This window comes from Condylura cristata, unplaced genomic scaffold (assembly GCF_000260355.1).
Source record: "Condylura cristata isolate star-nosed mole 26May11 unplaced genomic scaffold, ConCri1.0 scaffold00006, whole genome shotgun sequence".
Lineage (NCBI taxonomy): Eukaryota > Metazoa > Chordata > Mammalia > Eulipotyphla > Talpidae > Condylura > Condylura cristata.
This window is the reverse complement of record NW_004567107.1, coordinates 37,358,557-37,383,046: the sequence shown is the minus strand read 5'-3', so window position 1 is coordinate 37,383,046 and position 24,490 is coordinate 37,358,557. Positions and strand designations below refer to the sequence as shown.

Sequence of the window (24,490 nt, the reverse complement as noted above, 5' to 3'; positions counted from 1 at the left end):
GAGATTCTCTCAGGGACCAAAAGAGAAAAGTAGGTTAATTCCCTCATTGGCTGCAATAATTGTTAAATTGAAGTAACATTGCATTTTAATATAAGTTTCAGGTGTGCATCATTAAAAATCAGCATGTGCATATGCTACATTAAGTTCACCACTAAAAGTCCTCCCTCCCCTTCCCTCTGGTAACCACTAATAGGTCTTAATAGTCTAAAAGTTTGTTTTCATCTTAGGCGTCCCCTTTGTTTTCTCTATATATCACAAAATGATGGCTGCAATAATTTTTCATTGGTTCCCATAACCAAAGACGTACAATTGTTCTCAGAGATTTCTGTTACAATTTAACTTTAGAGTAAGGTAAAGGTGCCTGAGCAAGAATCGGCAATATGCTTGCCATACTCTTTAACTTTTGCCATTTGGAAACTGGAAGCATGATAGCCTTTAAAAATGTAAACTCAGATTTAGCAGTCCCATCTTTAAGATTCTAGGTCAGCGTAGGACTTTCACATTACAAGCTGAATCTCAATGAATTGTTCTTAGGAGAAAAAAAAGTCTCAGGGACTTTGGTCATTTTTTCTGAGTGCTGTGATAAGACAAACACCAAATCCCAGTAAATCAAAATTGGCTTAAGTACATTGGGTTGAATATTGTAAGCAAGGAATCTGGCAGGAATAGAAAAATGTATTAAAATTGCAGAAGGCATCATTATTATATTTTTCTTCCTGCTGACATAATCTATGGCCATAGGCCATAATCTATGATTCATTCAGACCCCATGAAAGCATTTGGTGTTTTGTAGTGAAAAGCCTGGATGATAGAGATTTGATCGAATTAATAATTTGGGTTTACATAAATATTTCTATACATGCTCTCAAATGTCTATGAACCTAAGACTAGTTTGCTATTGGAAAGTGGTTCCTCTTTAGTTGGAGATAGAACACAGAAGATTTATCTTTAGCTACGACTTCTCTAGGTTATAGTATGATTGTTACTGTACAGATTGTTAGGAGGTTGGGAACTTTGTGAGAGATGACTTCCTGAAGATCTTGAGCAATTCAAGACTGAGCCTGTCAGTGGTCAGTGGACATTTCTATTTTTCAGCTAATATCAGGTAGTAATATCATGAACATTGTTAATTCACTGTACATAATCCCGCTGTGGGATTATGCAATTCATTTTTATGGAGAATTTCTATGCACAGAGTAAGACTTTATCAATGTTTTATGTTACTAAATTTAAAATTTGTATAAAAGTACAAGGAACAAACATATTATTCTCATCCTGCTGACTAGAATCCTTGGTCTTTAATTGAATGGTTGACTTTACTAACAGAACTACTGGTTCTACATCTAGACCATAAAATAGGGCAATAAAAGTCAGCAATCCTCCAAGGTTTTGCACTTTTCAAATAGAATCTTATACAGATTTGGGGCATGTTAGTAATTACTGTAGTGATGGAAAGAGAAGCATTCAAGCTATTCACCTTATTTTAATAAATACCAATTTACTGCCTTCTTGAGAAATAATAGCTGAAATTTGCACAATACCTTTTTTTTTTTTCAAAAATAGTTTGACTTAGATTCTTGCTGCCTTTAACTATTTAGTACAACTCTTCTGTGATCTGGAAATTGTGGGATGGACTTGAGAAAACGACATAGACTTATCAGTTTTGCCTCCCTGATAACACTGTAAACTGTTCTTATGTGTTAAGATTAAGGTGCTTCTTGCAATTAGGAGATTCCCAGTACATGAATATTTGGTGTAACTGTAGGATTTTATTGTATAGAAAGAGGATATTTTAATATACTAGCTTTGGCAAAAGGAAACATGATTGGCAATCTTTGAATTATGTAGTAGCACAATGAACCCGCAAATATCTAAAAGGGAAAATTGTATCCCATTTTAACCAGAATGTCTCTTTGAATCTTCTACGGAAGCAGATGCTTTCATGTTTTGGAGCAAGAGCCCATTATCTTTTCAAGACAACAGAACTGTAACTGAACTGTGTCTGACCTTACTGAGAAATGAGTAACAAATCCAAGTATCTGTTGGCAAACGCTGAGGACTTACCCAGTTGGTCAATGACAAACCTGTGTAATCCAGTCCTGAACGACATTATCATCACACTTTTTTTTGGCCACTTTTATTCTGCATTTACATTGATTCTTTGAAAAGTTTTTGGAAACAGTGTGTATGTAACAAACGAGCAATAAAATCAGCTGCCCAAGATGCCCCTGTAAGATGATTTTAGTTCTCTAGTGGGGAAGATCTTCCTGAGATTGGGGCTTCCCAGGGCGTATCCTTTTAACTAAAGGACGAGGAAATGATAAAGTAAGGTAAAATTGTTTATCCTTTTTTTTTTGTCATCATCAATCCCTATGACAACTCTCTTGTTTAACATAATGAGCCCTCTGTGGATGTAAGTACTCTTTAGCCTATGGTCTGTAGAAGGGTGGGGTGAGCCTTCATTTTGGAGCATAACTGATGCTCATGGAGAAGCCTGGTCACTAGTCCTGGTATGTGCTGTTCCTGTTAGGTAGGAGGGCCACCTAGGTGCTATATCCAAGAATTTCACTGAGTCACATGAGTTTTATATCCAGTTTTTGTGAACCCTAGGCAGAGAGGAATCATTCTCTGAATCAACCTTGGTTTCTGGAGAAAGGCAGCTTCTATTGATACTTTCGTTTGGGACACTGGCCTGCTCCTTTTTGGGCAATGGGTGCTCCAGAGCTGGGGTTTTGCCTTGATTTCAAGGTGGCAGCCACTGCAGTCTCCCCTTGTGCTCCTTCTCACTATCCTAGATGAGGCTTTTCCTTAGACTGCCTTGAACCAGCTGATCTGCCTTGTCTTTGTGCTCAGGCTCTGGATCTGGGTTCCACGGTCGTCTTTAACTTCACTGTCTACTGGCTTCCAGCTGATTTCACTTTCCCTCTCAGCCCAGCCCACTGGAGTCCAGTGTTCTTCTGTGAATGTGAATGGGGACAACATGGCGGGACTTCACAACATGACTAACATGTTAGTAGGAACCATGTACTCTGAGAAGGACAGACATATGACTAGTTACCTACCGGTACACCAAAAACCTGCTTTAGTATTTTACAAAGAATCTGATGCACAGAGTTGGTACATAAACCATTGGTTGTTTTGAGTAACAAGTGAGCTATTATTTATAAAGCATTTAGAATAGAGGCTGTCATTTATAAAGAACTATATGGTTAAACAAACCCAAGTATAAATGGTCTTCATATTTATGAGTTCATGAAAGTTTCCTACTCTCAGTGTATAAATGATTCATGAAGAAGAAAGAAAACTAAATGTCATCTATATGTTTAAGTCAAATGACTCTTCTGACAAACAACTGAAACAGGCTCTTCCAAAATTTGAATACTTTTTTCACATAGAAAATGATATCCTTAGGACGTGAAATTCCTTTCTCTGGTATCCAAAAGACTCCAACTTCCTGCTCCTGGGTAGATGACATTTGTGTTTCTCACCAAATGCCCTCCCAGGGCCCTTTGCTCAGTGCTTCAATCAGCTAGCTAAGTCTTTTGAGCTCTTGGGTTGGACAAAGATGTAAATGCCAAGTAACAAAACCCATAAACTGATTCCAAGTATGTTATATGCTAATAAACTTAGCTTTTGACTTAGTGGGAAACAGTTATTCCCTTATGGCCACATAACTGAAAGATTCTGAGATTAATGTCCATATATTACCAGGACATCTAAGCAACACAGCCAGCGAATCATTTCAATAGAAAGGGAACAGCCAATCCCCTGGGCTGGGAGGCAAATATTGCTTTCACAACAGGAAAGAGCCAGCATTATTTTCTTTGGGGTCATTGTTTGTAGGCTGAATGTTTCAGTGTAATTGATCTAAGTCTACCAGAGAACTCTCTCAAACAAAGCTGTAGTCTTCTTAGTCTCTGCTCTGGTCAAAACCCACATCAGAAGGCATTCCTGCCTTCTCAAATGTAAGGTAATCACAATGGTTCTAACTCATTTTACTTTGTAAGACTTTGCCCACACTTTCCTAGAAACATGTCAGGATTAAGTCCACAGCCTGTCTCAGTTCTTTTGGCTTTTTGGCAGAATTAATAAGCAGCAAAGCTGCCAGGGCAGTTAGGGGTTGAAGACTGCATAGAAAGACCCAGACCATGGTACAGGGCATGCTGGGTGGGAGCGGTAGAGGGTAGGTGAGGGAGATGTTGCTAGTACTGACAAATTGGTGGGATGTGTATTAACTTACCCTTTCAAATTTATTTAAAAACTATCTCTTTGCACCACTAAAAGAAGACTACCATTACTTCTCCTTGCCTCAAATATGAAAACTTCTATTCTCTTTAAAAAATATTTGTTCCCCTTTTTCTTAATCATGGTGACAAACTGATACTTCAGACAAGTCTTCCTCAGAAGACTTCACCCAAACTAGGCACAGTTAATCCTTCTCATTTGTCTGTTCTTAGAGCATATATGTCTTTAAACTGTCCATGACAATGATTTTATTTTGAGGAGTTCAATCAACTATAAAGAAAAAAAAAAAAACCCTCACAGGGAAGTTTCATCTCATATATTACATTGTTTGGGCAGCTTTACTCTCTGTTATGCAGGTTTAGTTTTGTGCTCCCAGCATATTATGTAGCACCTGATATGTAGCAGTTGCTTGCCAAGATGTGGTATAAAGAAGGAATGTAGGGTACTGAATTACCTGTCTCTTCTGATGCCTATTCTGTTTAACCAATTTCCACAGGAATTTTAAAATACTTTCTGACATAAGTATTTTCCCCCCTCAATTTACTGACCTGTGAACCAGGACACTCAGAACTGATTTAAAGTCTATGAAATCAAGAAATAGGCCTAGTTTTGGTGGAATATTAACATTAGCTTCCTAACGGAATTCCTGCCTCCAGACAATCATGGCATCACTGCCCGTTACCATCCTTAAGTACCGTCCTCACTGCAGCATCCTAGTGTGCTGTTTGTAGATAAGCTCGACAGACAAGGCGACAAGGCTCCTCCTGTTCTGGCCCCAACCTTCATTTGCAGCCTCCTCTCCCTCCAGACCTCAGCTTGCTTTCATTCTAGCCTCAGAAGACTGTGGTTGCCATTTTCCATATAGGATTATTTTTTACTTTCCTTGGTTATCCTGCTCTTCAGAGGGAGTCTCTCTCCCCCTACTTATGGTTTCTGGAGAAACTGTCCCTACACACATTGGTGGACTTTCTATGCTCTTTTATTGATTTGGCTTTCTTGGTAAATTTGAGAATACCTCGGTTTGTTCACGTCACCTCACTCTTTTTCCTCTTGGCATCTGCCTGTCTGAGGAAGCCTGAGATCTCCTAGGTCCTCTTGGGGCCCAGTCCCTGATGTTGTGGGTAGCAGTGAGGGGACCTGAAGACTCCCTGTGGGGTTCTCTCTAATTGTGGAGATACTTGATGTCTACTTGGCCAGTAGCCTGAACACATCTGCTAAGTTGTCCACCTACCTAAAATGATATTTTGGATTCTACCAGCTACTTTCTATGCCTCAAATTGTTCAGAAGTTAAATGAGGAACAGGGGTGCTGCTCATTGTGACCCTTAGAGATCCCCCAACTCAGTAATCCAAGTCGAGTTCAAATGGTACCAATTACTGAGACTCTCCCCAAGTCTCTCAGGCAGCATTCACTAAGTCCTTTGTGGTTCCATTCTTCATTCAAAAACAGCAACAACAAAAACATATCTTTTGGTAGTTATTTTATTCTGCCTTGTATGTCCACTATATTGGAAACTCCTTGGGATAAAGATCCCCTACCCCTCTTAAGCAACATTCTAGTTCCTATGTCCTATTTATTTGAAGGTAATTCAAATAAATGGGAAATAAACAGAAGTGAGTGTACTCTGCCCAAGGTCTAGAAAGCCAAGAGGACAGGAATAAACTGGTAGTTATGATGGAACTGACCTTCCTAGTTCCAACTTTGACACATCCCGCTGAGAGCGGAGATGGCTGCCATTCATGGTGTCCTTTCACCGGGATGACTACTGTTTGTCAGCAGTGGTCAGGAACCCAGAGAACATGCTGTGATCTGTGTGGGCACTCACATTTTCCTTGTCTGTCTGAATGAAGTGGGGAAGAGTCTAGATTCTTTTGGACTTGAATAGTCATATTCAGTTCGAACTGTCCTGTAGCTGAAATCAAAGGTTTACTGCTTCTTAGAATTGGACCCAATGGGCATGACAACAGATCCTGACTACTGTGAAGAAAGATGTAAACAGAAGTTTACATTCCCCTTGCTGGAATGATGTCTGTGAAAGCTATTATTTCCTAGTGTTGAAATGAACAGGGAACTACATGACTAAAGTGGAAACTTAATTCTGTTTCCTCTAAGGTGACAGATATATTTTAACAGCTAAGATGTGAGGGTCATTAAAATAACTGATTGCCATTCTCATGTATGAGACAAAAAAGGGGTACTCCTTGGGGTTTAGTAATGGTATTTAGTCTAGTCTTTTATCCATGACTGGGAAAAAGGATAAAATGTTTTGTTTGATTATCTAGGTATCCTTTGTAAAAGAGAACAATTACCAAGCCCAATCTGCTCAAATTTTTACTGTGACTAATCCTTGATGAGAAATATAGACGACACATTATGGGGGAACTTATTTCCTCTGTTTTCAAGCTTCTATATGGAGAGAGCACAACTCATGTCCCACATCAGGCCCTTTGTCCTTTCGATACTCCTTTCCACATACAGAGTCCTGTACTCTGATTGGTGTGATGGCTGTTGATCATATTTCTTGGTTGGATAAAACACCAATTTACTAAGTCTTTCAGTGCAGAGAATTTGGCTTCTTTCTCCCTTTTCTGTGTAACTAGGGGTCTGTTGTAGACTGCAGTTCTACTCTGGTTGACTGTTGACTTCTCTGGGGCCTGAGGTGAACAGGTAACCCATTTGGCGCCTACACTGATTATCTGCAGCAACTTCATTAATAAAAAAAGTGATGTTTGATCAATGCTGCCTGACTCCAGGTGTCCAACTTTCAGTCAGTCTGAATCTTGTCCTGTCAAGAGCAACAACATGAACAGCAATACTGTTATTCAGGTTTTGACATTTACTTTGCAGTGTCATCTAACAAGCATGAACTTCTGTGTTAAGTTTGCGAACATGTATTAATTTTTAAGTGCAAATATGGTGTTTTCTGAAAGGCAACTTTTTCTTGATGCCTTTTTGTCTCCAACAAGGAAATGCCTTGGTAAAATATTCAAAAAGTTAATTACTAGTGGAGCTAAAACAAGGTTTCTTGTGAATTTTTGGGTTGCCATGGATGGTTCCAGATAGTGAGGTCCAGGAGCCAACGGGCAGAAGGTGAAGCAGCAGTTGCTCAACCATAGGGGTTGAACACTAGGCCAGGTGAACATCATACATTTACACAGCTGTTCAAAAACCTTATGACAAAGGTCACATTAGCTCCAATTTGTAGCTAAGGAAACTGAGGCATGGAGAGTAAATTGCATTTCTGAACAGGGTTTCAAACAGACTGATAGGAAATGCCGAGTCCTCTCTTTGGACTTGACTTTCACTGTCCCTCACTAGGACAGCCATACAATTTCTCATCCAAATACTAGGACACACTTGCAAGTGAAAAGGTCACTAGGAATAATAGCTTTAACCGGAATGATTTAGTCCTGGACAAACTCTTATGTACAGTCACACTTCCGTGTTCATATCTTAGAGTCTCAACTTATTTCTAGAAGTCTGAAGGTAGATGCCAACTTCAGGTGCTTAGAAAGTGGCCTGAGTTTGTCCATTGTTCCCAGGTCATATCCCTTCCTGATTTAAAAAAGCTAAGACTTGATGTCCCCATTGCTGCTTTGGGGGATCAGGGTCCCCACAACATTCAAAGCACAGCTGTTCATTATCAGAACTATTCCTCCTCTAGAAATATGGAGGGTTGAAGCTGCAGGGGAGGAATAGATCATTAAACATAGGAAAATAGCAATAACCATGCCGCAGCACCTGCAGCAATCCTATAGGGGAAAAATATCAATTTAAAGTTTGTTCTCATGTTCTAATATATCTTTGATAGTTTTGGAAATAAATCCCTTCTACTTTTCCCTCATAAATAAGTGCCTCATTACATTCTCTCACTGAAGCACGCTGGAGCGCATGATGAGGTATGAGGAGGCCGTCATGGCCCAGAGGTATGCAGTTGGCACTCTGGACCCTTAATCACTGGGGTGTTCAACCTCATCATCCTACTGTCAAGTTGGGGTGAAACGGCCCTTGTTTTATTACTACTGCTGCCACCAAGAATCATTTGTGTGCATATTAAGTGCTACTTCCATCATTCTAGAGTGCAGGCTAGTCTACTATTACATAAAAGAAAGTGGCCTATTCTTAGAGTCTGGATTCTAATGTGCACAGAGCTAGTTGTGCCCTGGAATGACCACCAGGAGGAGTGTGTAGAAGTGCCCATTTCTGGTTCTCAGCTCTTCTTACAAGATCTGCTCTAGCATGGTGGCCTCTGGGTTAGCACATACCAGAGTCACCTGGAGGAACAGTTAAATATCATAGCACCAGGCCCACCTTCAGCACTTTGAGCAGGTCTAGCATGGAACCTGAGAACAGGCATTTCTAACAAGTCCCCAGGTGATGCTAATCACTGCTCTGACTTGAATTGCAGGGAGAGGAGGAGTCACCCATGAAGAGAGGAAATCAAAGCTGTGTACCCCAGAGAAGATGATCTAGGCAAAAGCCATGGAGTGGGGCTTAGAAACCCATGATAGGTTTCTAAAAATCTATTTTTAAAGTCTTAACTGGATGTCAGAAAACTTTTACTGTGAAATCTAGGTAGTAAATATTTTCAGTCTCGTAGGCCAGATGGTCTTCTTGCCTCTGCTCAACTCTGCCACTGTAGCAATAACGCAGCCATAGACGGTACCTAAAAGAATGAGCATTGGCTATATGCCAGCAAAGTTTTATTTACAAAGACAGATGGTGCACAGGACTGGCCCATGGGCTATCGCTTGCCAACCTTTGGGTCTAACTAATGTGATCACTGTGATTTGTATAAGGCAAGGTCTGTTAGTTTGCCAAGCCTGAGTAAGTCAGCGATCAGTGAAAAACTACCCAGGCTGCAAACCTGCATGTACGCCAAGCAGCGACATTTGCTTTAGTTGTGCTTGATCAATATGCTGTTGCCCTTACAAGAAGTTATGCATTTCTCTTACAATTCAGTCTCCAGAGGCTCTAATTTAATTTCAATAGGAATTTCACAGCACTGCTGGAAGTTGCTTATATATTTAGTACATATATTCTACTTTTCATGTGCTTTGCCTCATCTTTAAAACACGCTTGTTTTAAAAAAAGGCCCCTGTGTGCTGTCTTTGTCTCAGGAGTGGGTTGTGTTGGTGGCATGAAGATTGCTCTTTGCAGGACATTAGAGAGAAGAAGGCTCAGTTCTTGGTCCTCTCTTCTCCCATTTTTGTATCTCCCTGAGCAATCAGAGGTGTCCTATACCATCGACACATGCCAACTTCCACACGCTCATCCCTGAAATTGCCTAACCACGGCTCTCTCCACACCTCTGCGCGAGGCTGGCTGTAAGGCATCTCAAGTCTGACATACAAAAAGCTAAGCTGATAATGTCTTCTTGTCCTTCCCATCTTTACTGCCTTCTTTATCCTAGAGCAGAGCAGCTCCATCCTTCTAGCTGATGAACCCCCAAAATGTGGAGTCAGCTTTGACTCATTGTTTCCTCTTACACCCCAGCCCAGCTTCAACTTGATAGTAAATCTTGCCAGCTCTACTTTCAAATGACAGCTAGAATTGCACCATTCCTCACCTCAACTACCAGCCCCTGTCTAAGCCATTGGGGTTGTTGGCATTATCTTACCTGTGTCCCTGTTATGTGTCCCTGCTTTCATCACTGCTCCCCATTTAGGTTACTCAACTCAACAGGCAAAGCAGTTCTGCTGAAACATGCAAAGTCGCTCACTGCTTTGCTCAAAACTCACCAAGCTCCCATGCCACACAGAGTGACTATACAAGTCCAGGCTTTGCAGTCCTCACTGGGCCTGGTCCCTTGTTCCCACTCTGGCTCCTTATTCTCCCCACTCCTTGTTCACTCCACATGGCCACAGGCCCCGCCAGCACCTACATTCTCTACCTCAGTGCCTTTTTATTGCTACCTGACATGGTCTTCCCCAAGATACCCACTGGGCTTATTCCTTCTCAATTTCTACTTAAATGCCCCTCCCCCCTTTCTGAGTGTTCTTCCCTACCACTCTGTTTAAAATTGCAGCCTCTATGAACTTCTGTTTTCTGTCTTCTTTGCATTTTCCCTCTCCCTAGCATTTATCACTATCCAATATATTTCATTTATTTTCTATTTTCCTCCATCTAAATGCAAGCTCCATAAAGCTAGGGATGAGCCCAAAGACTGGTGTGAGGGGGAATGCTGTGATGTGCCTCTTGGGGTGCTGAGCCCAAGGCTGCTGAGCCTTGGCCATCTGTGATGCCAGTTGCAGCAAAGATTTCTACTGGCTTGACTCGGGGGGGAAGCACTTGAGCCTTTCCCCCCAGGAGGAGCCAAACAGGCCTGGGGCAGTTACTGTACCAGTGGTAACCTTGGCTGAGGAGAGGTAGAGGTCCCTTTTCCAATTTTTCAATACATGGTAAAAATGAAAGAGGAGGATGGAAGGAGATGGGAGAGAGAAAGGAAGAGAGAAGAGGGCAGAGGAATGGAACAGAACGGAATGGAACGGAATGGGAGGAATGGAGGAGTGGGAGAGGGGAGAGGCAGAGAGAGAGAGAAAGAAGGAATTTGGGGGAAAGAGAAACCTTATAAAGATTGAACTTACCAGAACTAGATGGAAAGGGACTTGGAACTGAATTATGAAAAAATCATTATGTGGCATTTTCTATATACCTAAGTTTATGAAAAATAATCCATACTCATTACAACAGTTCTTATTACTTGAATATTGAAAATGAACCAACAGAACAAAACAACTACTCCAGGCATTCCAAGAAAATAGACTCTAAGAATGGCAATATAAGAGGGGGGCCTCTCTTCTTCCTAAACTCCTGAGTAGGCACACCATGTTTGATTGCCACTTCTTTCAGAACCTCGCCCACCACTGTATATACATTCTGATGTACTCCTGTGTTCTCCCTCCGGGTGGAAGAAATGTTGCTAATGAGGCAAGGTTCAGCACAGATCTGTTTGATGACCGGAAAAGCTGACTCTTCAGTTCTCACCCCCCCCCCAACTCCCCACACCCCATCTGAGCAAAGGCACCTGCTTTTCCCACCCTGCTTCACTCCAGCAGGAATTGCTCAGAGAAGCTTCTGTGTGGACCCAGAGATACCGAGGCTCATTAGCCAACAAGAACTGTTGATTCCTCTGCCTGAGATTTAGGACTTTAGCGTCTCCCTGTGAGGCTGTGGCACATGGAATGACATGCAGCCTTGGCAATCTGGCCTCGCAGAACAGGGACAGCCTGTTCAGAGAGGAGAAGAGCTGCTTGTCTGTTTCAGTGACGATGATGCCAGTTAAGGGGGGAACAATCCACTCTTTGCTTATTTGGCCAGTATCATGGCATAAAGTTTCTATTTTCCCCCAGGGATTAGTAACTTAGTTGAGTGTTTAAGGTAAACGTTTTTATCGTCTCAAAATCTATGACCTCTTGGAAGCATTATTTTTTTGTCATTTTTCACGCCTATGCGAATTATACATCCATTAAATGACTTGAAGTGATCCAAAAAATCATTTTGAAGGAAGTTGCTGGGGAGGGGCCTTTGATAAATTCCCTGAGGTCTTGCCCATCTCAAGCAAAACTGAGACTCAGCCTGCCTTCTGAAAGCCCCTTAGAGAATGAGACACCTTATCTTCTCTAAATATATCCCACTGTAAAGTTGTTAATTATGGCAGAACAGTACTCAGTCAGCACAAGTTTTTCCACTTATTTTACATTGGTTTAACTTTCTAAAGTTAGCTGTGCATGTCTACCAAATGGGTTGATCCTAATCTGGGATGAAAAGCAGCCAGGGACAATTATCACTTGAAATATGTGGGGGAAAATCAAGTTATTTCTTTTTCTTTTTTTTTTTTTGCATAAATGGAAACGAAGTCATTATGGCATTGGCGGCTATTATATATACCCTTAGATGCACTAAATTCACAAAATGAAAATGGCTTAACAATAATCCGGATTCATCAGGAAGCAGTCAGATTTCCCAGAGCAGACACTTTGCTACCCAGGAGAAAGGCTGTATGCACAGCAGTCTTTGCTTGTACGTGTTCCTGTCCATTTCTCCTCTGAGTCTATGTATTACTGTTTTAATACATGCTCTTCCTTTATCATTTTAATACCTAAAGTTTGATTACATTTTTTTATGCCAAGCTGAAAGCCAGCACTAAAAATAAGGCCAGAAGAACAAATAGCAATGTTGAGCACACAAATTTATTGAGTCCCTACTTAGCGCACCCAGCTCTGTGTTAGCTCAGCAGAATGTCACACATGAAGAAGCCTTGGCTCTGCTCACATGGAGCTCACAATCTACACATGATGGGGGGCAGAGCAGGCAGGTATCTGGGTAACCACTCTGCCCGGAGGAGCAGTGCTGTGCTGGAGACTTACAGAGAGCTGTGGGAACGGCAGGGTGGGGCGACCAGCTGAGCCTAGGAGACCATGGGGTGGGAAGGCAGGCAGGTTTGATAAGATTTCATAGAACAGAAGATTTTCCATGTGTGGCATAGAGGGAGTATGGGTTTCGCCAATAAGATTTGGGAACAGAGGATTTTCAGCAAATATAAAAATGGGATTCAAAAACATTTTACCAGGTGTGTCATTTAAGGAAATCTATAAGAAGCTTGGAATGGGGAGAACCTTTGTATGCTTTATGAAAGAAGAAGCTAGCAAAATGAGCAAATCTGAGGGCCTTTCAATTAGTAGTGAAAGAAATAGATTGGTTCCCATCAAGAAGGTGTATGTTACTGTGTTAGGAATCTGTTGGATCTGACCCAGGGCAATGGGTGTTGCTGACTTTGATAGCACAATGCCAATCAGACATTTGCAATCTCAAGCTTTGTAACCTGCAAGGAGGTATCACAATTCCTCCTTGAATGTACAAACATAAGAGATCTTTTCATAAGGGTGAACAGTTGCTCTGTTCAGATGCATTTGTTTACAGGAACTGTGCCAGATCCTCAACAAATAATCCCAACACCAAAAAGGTGCTTTCTTAAACAATGGGCAGCTGCTAGATTGAATTGCAAAAGTTAACCAGATAAAGAAGAGAAACACTAAGGAATAGTTGTCACTAAAATTTGTTCTACTCCCCAGCATTACTGCTTTGACTCCATTTTTGTTGTGACTTAGATAAGTGACTTCTCCTTAACAGTTGTGAATATAGCAACACACCCATCTTGTGTCAAGACATTTTATAAGATGAAGAGAGGGGAGATGTTGAGACTGTATTGTCTTCTTCACACAACCTAGTCTTTCGAGGATAAGTTATTTAAAAAGCAGGGATATTCTGACTAACAGTTGAGAACATCTGAAAAATGGCAAATCATCATAGCCTGAAATTAATTGATGGTGAAATTGGTATTTGTATTTTAGATATTTTACTTGACCAGTTGTTTCTGTAGATCATGTGTCTACAGGCAGCAGAAAGTATGAATGACTAGACAGAATGGGTTAGAGCATCCACAGACAGTGATAAGAAGTTTCTGAACTTCCCTTGGGCAAGTCAGGTACATCAATGTCCTTTTCCAGTCACATTATTTGAGCCAGAATTGAGCCTAGGAGAGTACAACATCACTGCTTCCTACTTCCAGGTTCTCTGGATGAAGTTCTGCTATGACCTTTAGTTTGTAGACTTTTTTTTTTAACATCTCATGGGACAGTTATGATGGAAAAGTTCATGTCATGGTTACCCCAATGCATTTAGTGATGGTGCAATGATCAAAAAAAGATGCCAGTGATGACAATTGAACGTCCCTTTGCCTTCCCAGCCTCCTTCATATATTCTCAGGCATAGGATGACAAAGGGAAGTCCACGAGTCACATGAAGCAAGACTGTAGCGATGGATACACGTTCAGGAGCTCCTGCGTGCCTCCACCCCTCTGCTCTAGCACCCTGCGCTACTTCCTGGTCATGTTGTTGGTGTGATGCCTTGACTCTCTTGCCCCAAACCACCTGCCCAAAGTTCAGCTGATGAGGAATGCCAGTTGAGACAGCACTCAACCCTCTATCTGGCATATAGCTCAGGTTCAAATAGTTGTTGACTGAAATAATGACTCCCCAAACCCTCCAGATTACAAAATTCTAGGGGGGGTCCTCTTCATAAAAAAAATATTGCTTCCTTATGTGGGGTGGAATGAGCAAGACTTTGGGAAATGCAGCAATCTAGATTTGCACATCTGCATCATTGATTTCAGCCAAGGGCTTAATATGACTCCAGATACTAGTTCATCAGCTATCAAGGAAGATAGTAGTTCTACCTTCATGAAGTTTTGTAAGTATCAACAAAAATAATATACATTAAAAGACCTAGCATAGTGCCTTGAATATACTAGGTTCTCAGTAAATGCCCTTTCTTAAGGTACTTTAGCATGATAAAAAACAGCGAGTAACTAATTTCTGTAGTTAGAGGCCTCAGAAGAGAGAGAGAGAGAAACAGCAGTCATAGGGAGTGATGTTAGGCATTTTAAAGGAGATGAATGTTTCTATGGTTAATTTTCTTGGCTGCAGTTTAAGAGGAAATTTATGTCGTCCATTAATTATACTTACCAATTGGGTCTAATTGGCAACTACCCCAAAATGAATAAAACAAGCGGGAGTCAAGAGAGAAAAACGGCAGGCATCCTGTCAAAAAATAAAATCTTTGAAATTTCTACAACCCAATGGTCGGATACACATTTTCTTAAAGCAGACTGATCACCCACTTTACAGAAATTTACATGTGTGATGGCGAGGCCACATCAGACATAGGCAGAACTCAGGCAGCACCCCTGGATTAATGGTCTTCCCACCACTCATTCAACAGAGCCTTAAAATCACTCTTCTTTGCAGAAGACTTGTCCTGCCTTGTGCTTACTCAGCCTAGATCACATCTGTGGTGGTGACAAGGCATCTCAAGTGCTTGTAGCAAAGCTTAGCACTTAGTAATAAAGAAGTCGTATATAATTATAATAATAATTATGAATCTTTGAAGCTATGTCTCCCAAGACAACCAGACTGGAATCTCTTCTCCCTCCTTTTTAAAACATTTTTTTCTGACTTCTGCAGCTTTGTGTCCTATCATCAGCTTATTGTTGACCTAAAAGAAGTACTTCATGTCTTTGGTTTTTAGAGAAGAGTTGAAACCAGTGTTAATTTACTATTCAGTGGCCTAGAAAATTAGAAAGTTAATTTATCTGTATCTGTTATATGTGTACCACATAGCATGTACATACATATCTTCAAAATTAAGCCACTAAGCTCACTCATTACAATAAGTTTCCTCTCAGTTTAGCTGTTCTATCCCAAATGGGGAGATAAATGTAACGGTAATAACATTTTTCTAGAGTTAACTTACTATACACTGAGCTGACGACTCAGGCAGTATCTCATTTCAAATCAAGGACCCAGAGGAGAATCCCCTGAGCACCAGCAGCTCTGCTTCGGCCCGAGTTTTACTCCTTTAGAAACAGCAGTTATGGGAGACCTCATGCCTTTGAGTTAGGCTCTGGTCCTACTTGTGAGGATCAAGCCAGTCTTCTAGGATAGTCTCAATGTATGGCTGTTATTAGGGGCCAGTGGTTGGGTAGGTTGTAGGTGGTGATTGCTTGGTGAGAGTCAGAGGAGATCTCACTCCCTTTCCATGGAACACAAGTACCTGGTAATTCCTCAATGCACAGGGCCTGGCAGAATCGCCTTTTTATGAGGCTACTCATTGAGGAAAATGCAAAGTGTTATATCTCAAAGCACAGAACATAAGGTTGGTGCCTCTCTGGATTCTCAATAGTTTGGAACAAGCCAAGAGCAGCTACTGTATATTTTCCAGAAAGGTTATAAATTAGCATGTTCCTGAGAATATAAATGTAGCTCGGGAGTACACGCCTTCCCAGGCCACTCTACCTCTGTGTATAGCAATTATACTTCTTGCTAAATAATCTGAGCCAAGCCTCAAACAGACAAGATGCAATTTAGCACAAGCATTTGTTTATGGAACCAAGCACAAACTTGGCTTAGCTCTGCCTTTCCTGCAGACTGAACAACACACTGGTATTTTCCGCTTATCTCCCCTTTCTCCTATCCCCTCTCCCCAGGTTACACACACTGATGAGCAAATGTTAAAATGGGATTTTTGTAAAGATCATCTGACTTTGTCTTGTTGAATGGTGAAAGATGGAAATGTGTGGCTATCAGGGGTCTGCCTACTGTGACCCCAACTGTTCAGTATTTCCTTATTTACCCTTCAGCATACACTGGAGGAAATGGTTTCAAGAGGGAAAACAGTGATAGAGGGCTAAGGATCTTGCATCTCAATGACTGTGGCTGCCCTGAGTATTCTGCTTTTGTGGCTTGCTCAGGTACATGGAGAGCTTTACTTGATTTCCCTGGTACTGTGCTAAGTGGAGAAAGACAGCTACCTCTCAAAGTAAGGACAAGGCAATGCTGAGAAGAAGCAGCAAGGCTAGGACTTTGCCATTCTGAGTTGAAATAAAGGCTATGTTACTTTTAACTCAATGTATGAATTTAGGCAGGGACTTGACCTTTTCCCTGGGGTTGCCTCTCAGAAAACTGAAGAGAAGTGGGATGAAATATATATAATACGTGGAGATTGCTACATCTATATATTACATATCTCTATATTGTATATCTATCTCTATAGTCACATTTATCATTCTGATTCTCCAGTCTACCTTCTTATCATTATATTAAGAGAAGTCAAGAAAGAAGGGGGAAAACACGAAATATCTTTTTCTTATAATTTGATGATTTTAGTTCCTCAATATGAATCTTACTTTTTATGTAGTCCTTATTTATATTTATAGCTGAAACTTGGCTCCTGCAGATAGGAAAGAACAAGCAACTTAATGAAAGTCACATGAATTAGACTATGTACAATACACCGAATTTCTGTATGCTGAAAGCTTTTCATGGGTGTTGCTTGTAACACCACTCCCTTACTTAAAATACTTGTGTGTTATGTACTCCTGTGAACAAACAGCCCATCTGTGAACAAACAACCCATCCAGAAAGACTCTATCTGAATTCATGTTGCACTTAACATCCTACAAGGGCTTTTAGCTGCTTTTTGTTTTGTGAGAGATGGTAAAGAACAGTGGTTGAGTCAGGCACACAGGAGACTTCTTGGTCAGCTGCCCACTTGTGGTCTGACCTTGGAGCTACCATGGGGTCTTTCTGTGCCTCAAATTGTTTTTATGGTCAATGAGAAAAGAATTAGTACCCCCTAAGAGAATGGTGATGATTAAACCTGTCATTTCTTGTCAAGTGTTTAGTATTCAATAAACACTGGTATTGTTAACTGATTTGTAAAACTCCAGATTCTTCAAGTACACATCTATGCCTTTTTTGCAACCACTAGAGTGCTTTGTATATTGACACACAGACATACTGGTAGAGTAACAGAAGATCTGTTAAGGACAAATAGAACAGAGGGCAATTACTATGAAATGAGGTTTCTAAATTACTATTAAATGAAAATTTTTCTTACTATTAAATGAGATTTTTACCACCTTTTGAAAAGTTGAAGAATTTTTGACATGTGCTTTGGCTCCATACAAAGCATCTTAAAATTACAGTCAAGAATACAGAGGTGACCCTTCGGTCTTCTCCTTCCTCCTCTGACTACTTCCTCCATTTATTATAAGTTATATTTGCTCATTATGAAAAACAACATTGAGAAGTTTTTAAATGGCATAAATGAAAAGTGCCAGTTCTCCTTTGATCTCTCCCACCTCAATTTTCATTCACTATAACTAGTAATTGCTCACCTGTGCTCTTTCTATTTATATGTATAATTAAAAAAGTTATAGATGTATCATAAACATTTATACATCAGGTTTTTTTTTTTTAAAGATTTATTTATTCATACAGAACTGGGGTACAGGCCAGAGATGCGGAGGGTGAGAGGCTTCACCAGAGACAAAGCGGGGAGCGCGGGGAGCAGAACAGGCAAAGCAAAGAAGTACACCGCTGAGGGGAGCAGCGGGCAGGTCAGGAGAGGTCTGCCAGCCATGTGGCTCTTTTCCGGGGCAGGCGGGGATCGAACTCATGCGAAAGTGGCTTAAGCTTCTTAGTGCTGTGCTTTAACCCGCTGCGCCACCAGGGAGGGCCAGGTTTTTTAACTTAAGAAAAAAATTACTGTTGGGCCTCTTCCCTTAGGAGCTCAAACAGATCTATTGTATTATTAATAATAATTTCAGAACATTTCACTGTATGTCAACATATAATTGGTCACTTATTGGTGAATCTTGATTGTTTCCATTTTTATCACTGTCAAAAATATTATAATAAAATGTATAGAATAAATTTGTAGAAGTGAAATTACAGGGTCAAATGATATACAAATTTAAAATTTATAGGAGCAGGAAAATTGTCTTTTAAATAAGATTGTTATATTTACATACCCACCAAAAATGTATATTCCATATACACTTATTGATATTGGTTGTTTTGTGACTTTGGTTTTTGTCAATTTTATAATTAAACATTTCATTGTCTTAATTTTCATTTATTTAGTTATGAGGGAAGTTAAACATCTGTACTCCCTTCCTCTCCCCATAACTTTTCTGATTATAGTCTGTCCATTTTCTTATATGGTTTTTGATTTTTTTTAATTTTTGGATGCCCTTTCTTATGCTGGAAATTAGCTCTTTTATATGGTTGTAAATATTTTCTTTGCTTGCTACTTGTTTTTTGAATTTGTAGTATTTCTAATGGGATTTCTAGATACTAATCAATTTTCTCCAGAAACATAGCTTGTAAGTTTGATTGGAAAAGTCACAGTAGTTTTGAATTTGGTTTTATAAAATGGTGAAGGTTTTACTATGTAAGACAGGAATAGCACAAAGAAGTTATTCTTTATGTAGTGTATCCAGAGAGTAAAGGCAGGTTTTTTTTGTTTGTTTGTTTTTTTCCAAAGTGCTTACCTGTGGTTTCATTACATTTGCAAGGCAATAGACCCTCTTAGGTTTTACTCATTGACCAAGATAGAAGGAAACTGTTTGTAGTTCTACTTTTTTAGGTTTAGTTGAATAACACAAGCTTAAATCTAAAGAAAACTAATGAGGGCTAGATCAAAAACGATGAGTTCTCTTGATCTTTAAAACAAGGTGATCCAATAAACCATTTATTAAGAGAAGCTCTACTAGTTAATCTTTTAATAACTGTCAGTATCAGCAAACACTATCAAGACTATATCTACTGACATTCTGAAGGTTCTAGAGCCCTTTCACTCTGGCCAAATGAGCAGCTAATACATAGCAGTTATTAAAATGTAGGAATGTCACATTGACTTGGCATAAGGAAGCGTTAAATTCCTCACAAACCTTTGCGCATCAGGTGTCTTCAAACATGTCCCCCATAGGGCCAACAACTGGCTGCTCTTAATTCCTAAGACAGAGACTTCTTGCCTTTGTTCCAAAGAGCCAAGGCCCAGGATGGATTTACAAGTCTAGTCAATGTTCATTTTGCTGCCTGTTATCAAGAGTAGACATATGTAGATCATGAAAATTATTTTCCAGGATTTGTCTTTGAAAAATTAAGAATAGTTTCATAGAAAAACAGAATCTGGTTTACTTATCTTTATTATTTAGGGTTTTAATTGCTACCAAATAATGTTTTAAAAAAATGATGGAGCAAAGGTTCAATTATGTGATGCTCAGGCATTACACATAGTGTGGCATGTATAGTGACCTTGAGTCTAAGGGCAACCTGTTGGAGGTAGTTAACTTAAAATGTTAGCTGAACAAGGATGGTCTAGAATAATTGACATAATTTTAGACAGTTTGTCTCCATTTGATTTCAAGCAGAAATCAGTCTTCATGCCAGTGTAAGACTCTTCAACTATATGTCACTAAAAAGCTCCCAAATAAAACTCAAAAGGCAAGCTAGCACATGGCGACAGGAGCCATTTAGGAGCAAGCTTCTCCAAAAAAACATATTATTGTAGCACATTTGGGCATATCTCTTCAGGAATGGCACATTGTTTTTTTCTCATGTGCTAAATTTAGCCAGTTATTCATAATCACCTAGAAGGGTGTGCTGAGAAGGTATAGCATCACTGGTAATGTCTCATTTCCACCGTGAAAATTTTTGCTGGTTCTGTGTTTCTGAGGATAAAGGCTACATTTGAAAATTTCCTTCTAGCTAGATAGGAACATGAGGCCAATTATTGGTGCATAGGTTTTAGACCAAAATGGTAGGCTTGCCTTTCTTACTGTGCACTTAGAAGGGTTATGTCTTATGGTTCATTTTCCTGATACCTTCTGGCCAGCATGTGGACAAGACCATGAGCATCTATGGACTATGAAAGTGGGGTTAGGCAGAGGAACATAAGAAGGAATTTGAGACCTCAAGACTGAGGCCATCATCAGGTGGACTCAGAACAGTCATGGTGCTGAGTCATTGTTACAGCAGTGGGGACTGTGTTTCCCTACTTCTGAGGTGGCTTTACCTTGTACCCAGGTTTGGTGGGGAGACTGTCACGTGAGGTATGCAGTATCGACCCTGGGAAAGAGACTGTGTGACAATGTCAGCCCCCTGTGGGGATGTCTAGCTTACTCACGCATGGAAAACTCTCCAGAAGAAATTCTCATTCATGACTCAGAACTCATACCTTCCTCTATCATCTGCTACCCTCTCAGTGCTACTATTGCCCACTCAGGTTGGGCTTCTCTGCATTTGATAAAAGTACAAAGAAATGAGACTGATTTAATAATAAGAATGAAAATATATGTGATAGAGTTGATATAAGATATGTGTGTATATGCATACAAATGACCACAGTCCTTTACAAAAGCATTGTGGGGAGCTGTGTGCTTATTTTAATTATGCTGCCACTGCCAAAACATTTTTGGATGTTTTAAAACTATAAATTCACACATTTCTTACAATAATATCACTGTGCTAAATCACTTGAATTGATTGCATGCTCAACTGGCAACTCTTTATTGAACAACGACTATACAAAATGTTAAAATGCTAGTTTAGGTGTTAACATTATTTTAGGTGTCAGAGAAGATGGTAAACCTATTAAGAATGTCAGTGGTAGTCTTTAGATAGCCTATATCAAATTTCAGGGTAAGCTGATTAGAGTTTAACAATAAAAATTACTTAAACATGCACGTGGGCAATTACATTCTGTGAAAGAGAGCAGAAATGGAATGCGAACGTATAAAAAGTATTTCTTCATAGTGCTTTATTTTGTGAATTCATTCAAAATTTAAATAATTGCTCTGCTCCTGTATTTCCAGAATAACGATCAGTAGTTTATAGATTAAAAAGTAGAGCTCTATTTGTATTCAATTTTGAACTAGAATTCTATTTGCATTCAGTTTTGAACTTGTGATTACTAGAACTTTGATTTTTACAATATCCCTGACCAAGGAATTCTGGTGATCAGACTCTCCAGGGACCTATGGGCAAAGCAACTGCATCTCTAGGCCTTTGTCTCTACCCCTGTATCAGCTAATAGCTGTGGAATGTAGTATTTCTCTGAACATCAAGGACTCTGACAGGGAGCCCCCAGCATTGAGTACATTCCTGGAGTCACAGAGCCTGAAACAAAGAAAGCAGCGTTGCTGAGAGCAGGTGCTGCAGTGTTGGGAATCCTCTTCTGATTCACTCTGTGAGTGCGCCCTGCCTGTTAAGCAGGACAATGTGTCTCAAATTAAAAATAGCTTCCTTTAGAGCCAGTATGGCCGACAGGGCAGCCCAAGCCCATGGATACTGCCCAAATATGCAGAGACCTTGGACACCAGCAAATACTTAGGGCCTCATCCAGAGAAAACAGTCCGGACAAATGAAGTTAGATATAAGGAAGAACAGTGACACATGACATTAGGATCTGCAGGAGATACCAGCTGACATTTAGCCTGTGCTGGTGATTTAGGCTACCAAAGTCTTTATGGTTGTTAAATATTTTGACTCACTGCTGGCTCATTATTGCTGCTGCTGCTGCCACATAGGTCTTTAAACTAGGATAGAGGATTTGGAAGGGTGTGGCCCTGCTGAAGCAAATATACTGGAAGATTTTTTAAAAACACAAATTCAAACACACATGATAGTGTTTCCTGACGGATGTGGCTGGCGTTGGAGCCAGGCAGTTCTGTGAAACTCTTGTATACATGGTAGAGTAGTCATATTCCTCCTCCTCTCCCGTGGCACAGGCACACCAGATATCTTGCCACCCCTGAGCCTGCTTTTGTTACTTTAAATGCCGCTTATGTCAGGGAGTGTCACCTCATTGAGAACTAGTACAACCAAGTTTAAGACTGGTCTCAAGAAAAATGGCAGTAAAAGAATTATGCTATATAAATAATGCCATCGCAAGAACTTTCTGTTGATGGAAATTTCACTGGAACAACACGTTTTATTTTTTTCTTGAGTGGGTCAAGTGGTGGTGACACTTAAGAGATAATCTATTCTGTGAATACTGTTACTGACTAACGTGCCCTTATTAAGCTACCTTTTGTAGACTTTTGTATTGGGCTATTTAGAATGATCTAGAGGGCAAGTTTCAATGAGAGGAGGATCTCTAGTTCCCCCCCCACACACACTTTATAGTAGCCATGATTCCACTCTGGAAATGTCTTGAGATACAGGGATGCGACTGATTGGGCTATCAAATTTATTGTTTGCTAATCCTTTAAGAAGTGCTGATGATCTCCAGGCTAAATAGGGTTTCTGAAGACAGGTTTAAATCACCTTTAGGAACGAGGTCTTATTAAAATGTCCTGTTTTCTATCGTTGTCTCTCCATAACTGATTTACTAGCTTCATTAAGTAATTTCTTAACCAGTGATCTTCAAATGGGTTAAACTCAATATTGGACTCCTCACTGAAATAATGTGCTTTAAATTGGTGCATAGTGCCTTCCAGAGACAAGCTTTTCAACACAAAATCTGCTGTAACAACAGGACTTTGACCAGCATTGGTGTGCTCCAGATATTGGCATATTCACAGAGCTCACATAGACACAGGTCAGAAGAAAGGTAAAGAAAACATTTGTTCCCATAAGGAAGCATCACTTACCAGAGATGATGTTCTTTATAACAGGGAGATGTTGTTGCTATCATTATTAGTTTGTGTGAGTAAGCACACAATCATGTGTGAATAGGTATCTGGCTTAGGGACTGCATAATAAAACATGTATTTTTTTTTTCCCAGAGAACTCTAAATAGCAATATCCTCAAATACCAAGTTTGATTATGTTTTATGGATTCTGAAATTGTCCCTGCTACTTGTTTGCTTAGAAATGCCAACCCATTTTAATTTGCTGCTTTAGGGAAAAGTACTCTGGGTGGCTTCATCGGATGAGGACAACTCAAATGTCAGTGGTTACTTGGGGGCAAACAAGGAACAAGAGCATCAAATTCTCCTTCAAGCAAACCCAACAGTAGCTCAACCACCACTTGTAGAAATCTGAACCTACCCAGATAGTCCCACCAATTAATATTGCAAAATGCATCAATAGTGAGTGTCACGGGGTATGGTTCTGTACACTGGATTTAGTCTGACATGGTCACTTTATAGTAGGGAGATGACAAAGTCAGAAAATTCTAGCCTTGAAATGAAATTTCCTATAACCAAAGTTGATCTTCATAATATAATTAGATATGCAGTCCAAATAAATCTTTGCATTTAGCTAAATTTAAAATTAAAATATAAAGGCGAAACACTAATCAGTGGAAAGAGAATAGATTTCTGTTTTCTTCTAAGCTCCCCTTTGAATAAAATAACAAGAAGAAAAATATGGTATTAGCTCAAGCCGAAAACTTTCAAGATATATTCTGGGTCAGTTCACAGTTCTCCAAACTTCTGGCAGTTCCAGAAAGCAGAGTACTCAACAATGCTTAATGACATACTGAGTCACTACTCCAAGAGATTGAAATGGATGGGATCTCTAAAGAAAGATTTATTTTTCTCCTTATATTCTGTTTACTCAAACAGAAGGAGAAACTACTGTTTAGGATATACTCTCAACAAAAGAGCTTCTGGTGGTGACTGCAATGACTAAGAATATAAATTAATTCTACACCAGCAAGTAATGTGAACAGAGGCTTGCTACATGTTCTAGACTATAACTTTGAGCCCCATTTTCTCCCTCTGGACCCTTTCTGTAACTACAGGGATACACAGCTGCTTCTTCACAAGCAGAGCCAAGAACAAGTTGTGGTGAAGATATTCTGATGACTATCTGGACTCTGGTGGGCTTCAAGTGAGGGGTGTAGTTCTCAGCTGGAACAATGGCAGCCCAACTGTATAAACACAAGACC

The 24,490-nt window shown here is 40.0% G+C and overlaps 1 protein-coding gene across 8 annotated transcripts in view; it reads right to left on the bottom strand.

The window, feature by feature from the left end:
* Positions 1–24,490, bottom strand: part of TRPM3 (transient receptor potential cation channel, subfamily M, member 3) — a 466,950-nt gene that overhangs the window by 181,425 nt on the left and 261,035 nt on the right. For 4 of the 8 annotated variants that reach the window (XR_001145147.1, XM_004677577.2, XM_012721333.1 and 1 more), the window contains exon 7: positions 14,773–14,847. The exons of the other annotated variants lie outside the window; for them this stretch is intronic. Coding sequence is in view for 3 of the 4 variants with exons in the window: in XM_004677577.2 (XP_004677634.1) it covers positions 14,773–14,847 (75 nt within the window). In the remaining variant the exon portion in view is untranslated. The remainder of the gene's footprint in view (positions 1–14,772; positions 14,848–24,490) is intronic. 8 annotated transcript variants of the gene reach the window in all.